The sequence below is a fragment of the Solanum pennellii genome, chromosome 12 (genome assembly GCF_001406875.1).
Source record: "Solanum pennellii chromosome 12, SPENNV200".
NCBI lineage: Eukaryota > Viridiplantae > Streptophyta > Magnoliopsida > Solanales > Solanaceae > Solanum > Solanum pennellii.
In genome coordinates this window covers 1,191,082-1,192,114 of record NC_028648.1, presented here as the reverse complement: position 1 = coordinate 1,192,114, position 1,033 = coordinate 1,191,082, and the positions used below count along the sequence as shown (strand labels likewise).

Here is a 1,033-nt window from a genome sequence, read left to right as displayed (position 1 = left end):
CCCCCACCCCCACCCCCAAACCTCCTCATCCAAGATTTATATACATGAGTTCTCTCATCCCACCAAAATACCATTCAACAAAACTCAACACACCTCAAAACAAAAATGACAACAAGAGTAGTGGGTGAGAAACAAAACAAAGGATCCATGTATGTATACAACTTAGACACCGGAAACCCAAAGCCAAAGCCAAAACCAGAACCAGACTTATCAACCATGTTAAAGAAAGGTATATCAAAAGGATGGCCCCTTAGAAGATCAAAAACGTATCGCGAAAATCATCATCAAAATAACAATGTTGTCATCACAACAACAAAAGGAGAAACAACAAGAAAATCAGTTTCATCAATTGAAGGACAAGTTATTGTTAATAAAGAAATTGAATTATCAAAAAATCCAATTATTGAATCAAGAAAATCAGCTTCTTGTGTTATTGGAACAAGAAAATCATTGACACATGTTGAATTAAATGTGGCATCAATGGCTGCAATTCTTCAAGTTAAAGTATTGGTCACAGACATGCCAGGATTTATGCAAGTTCATGCTTTTAAATGTGCAAGAACTACTTATGATAGCTTGGAGAAATTTAGTTCCAAACATATGGCCTATAACATGAAAAAGGTACACCTTTGTTCTCCGTCTCAAATTATCTGTCGTATTTATCTTTTACATATCCTTTAAGAATCTTTTAAAACTAGCTTATCGTTATTTATGTCTTCAAGATATAGTTTGATCTCCTCATTAAATATCTACTCTATTGAGGTGTTTATAGTGTTCAAGAACTATTAGGATCGATAAAATGAAAAAACTTAATTATTTTTGTCTTGAATTTGTAAAATGAATGATAATTTAAGATAACTATTTATAAAAACTACGACAAATAATTTGAGATGGAATGAATATATGCTTGTCCTATCTTTTTACCTTTAAATTTTGCGAAGGATAATTATTCGAAGTCAGAGTATTCAAAAAAAAAGTCAAGAAAATAAATACATAAAAAAATTAAATTAAGAGAATTCAATATACAATATAT

The 1,033-nt window shown here is 30.8% G+C and overlaps 1 protein-coding gene across 1 annotated transcript in view; it reads left to right on the top strand.

The window, feature by feature from the left end:
• Positions 1 to 20: 20 nt before the first annotated feature.
• The window catches only part of LOC107005666, a 3,957-nt gene continuing 2,944 nt past the window's right edge, over positions 21 to 1,033 (top strand). The window contains exon 1 of the mRNA XM_015204308.2: positions 21 to 621. Coding sequence (XP_015059794.1) covers positions 106 to 621 — 516 coding nt within the window. The 5' untranslated portion in view covers positions 21 to 105. The remainder of the gene's footprint in view (positions 622 to 1,033) is intronic.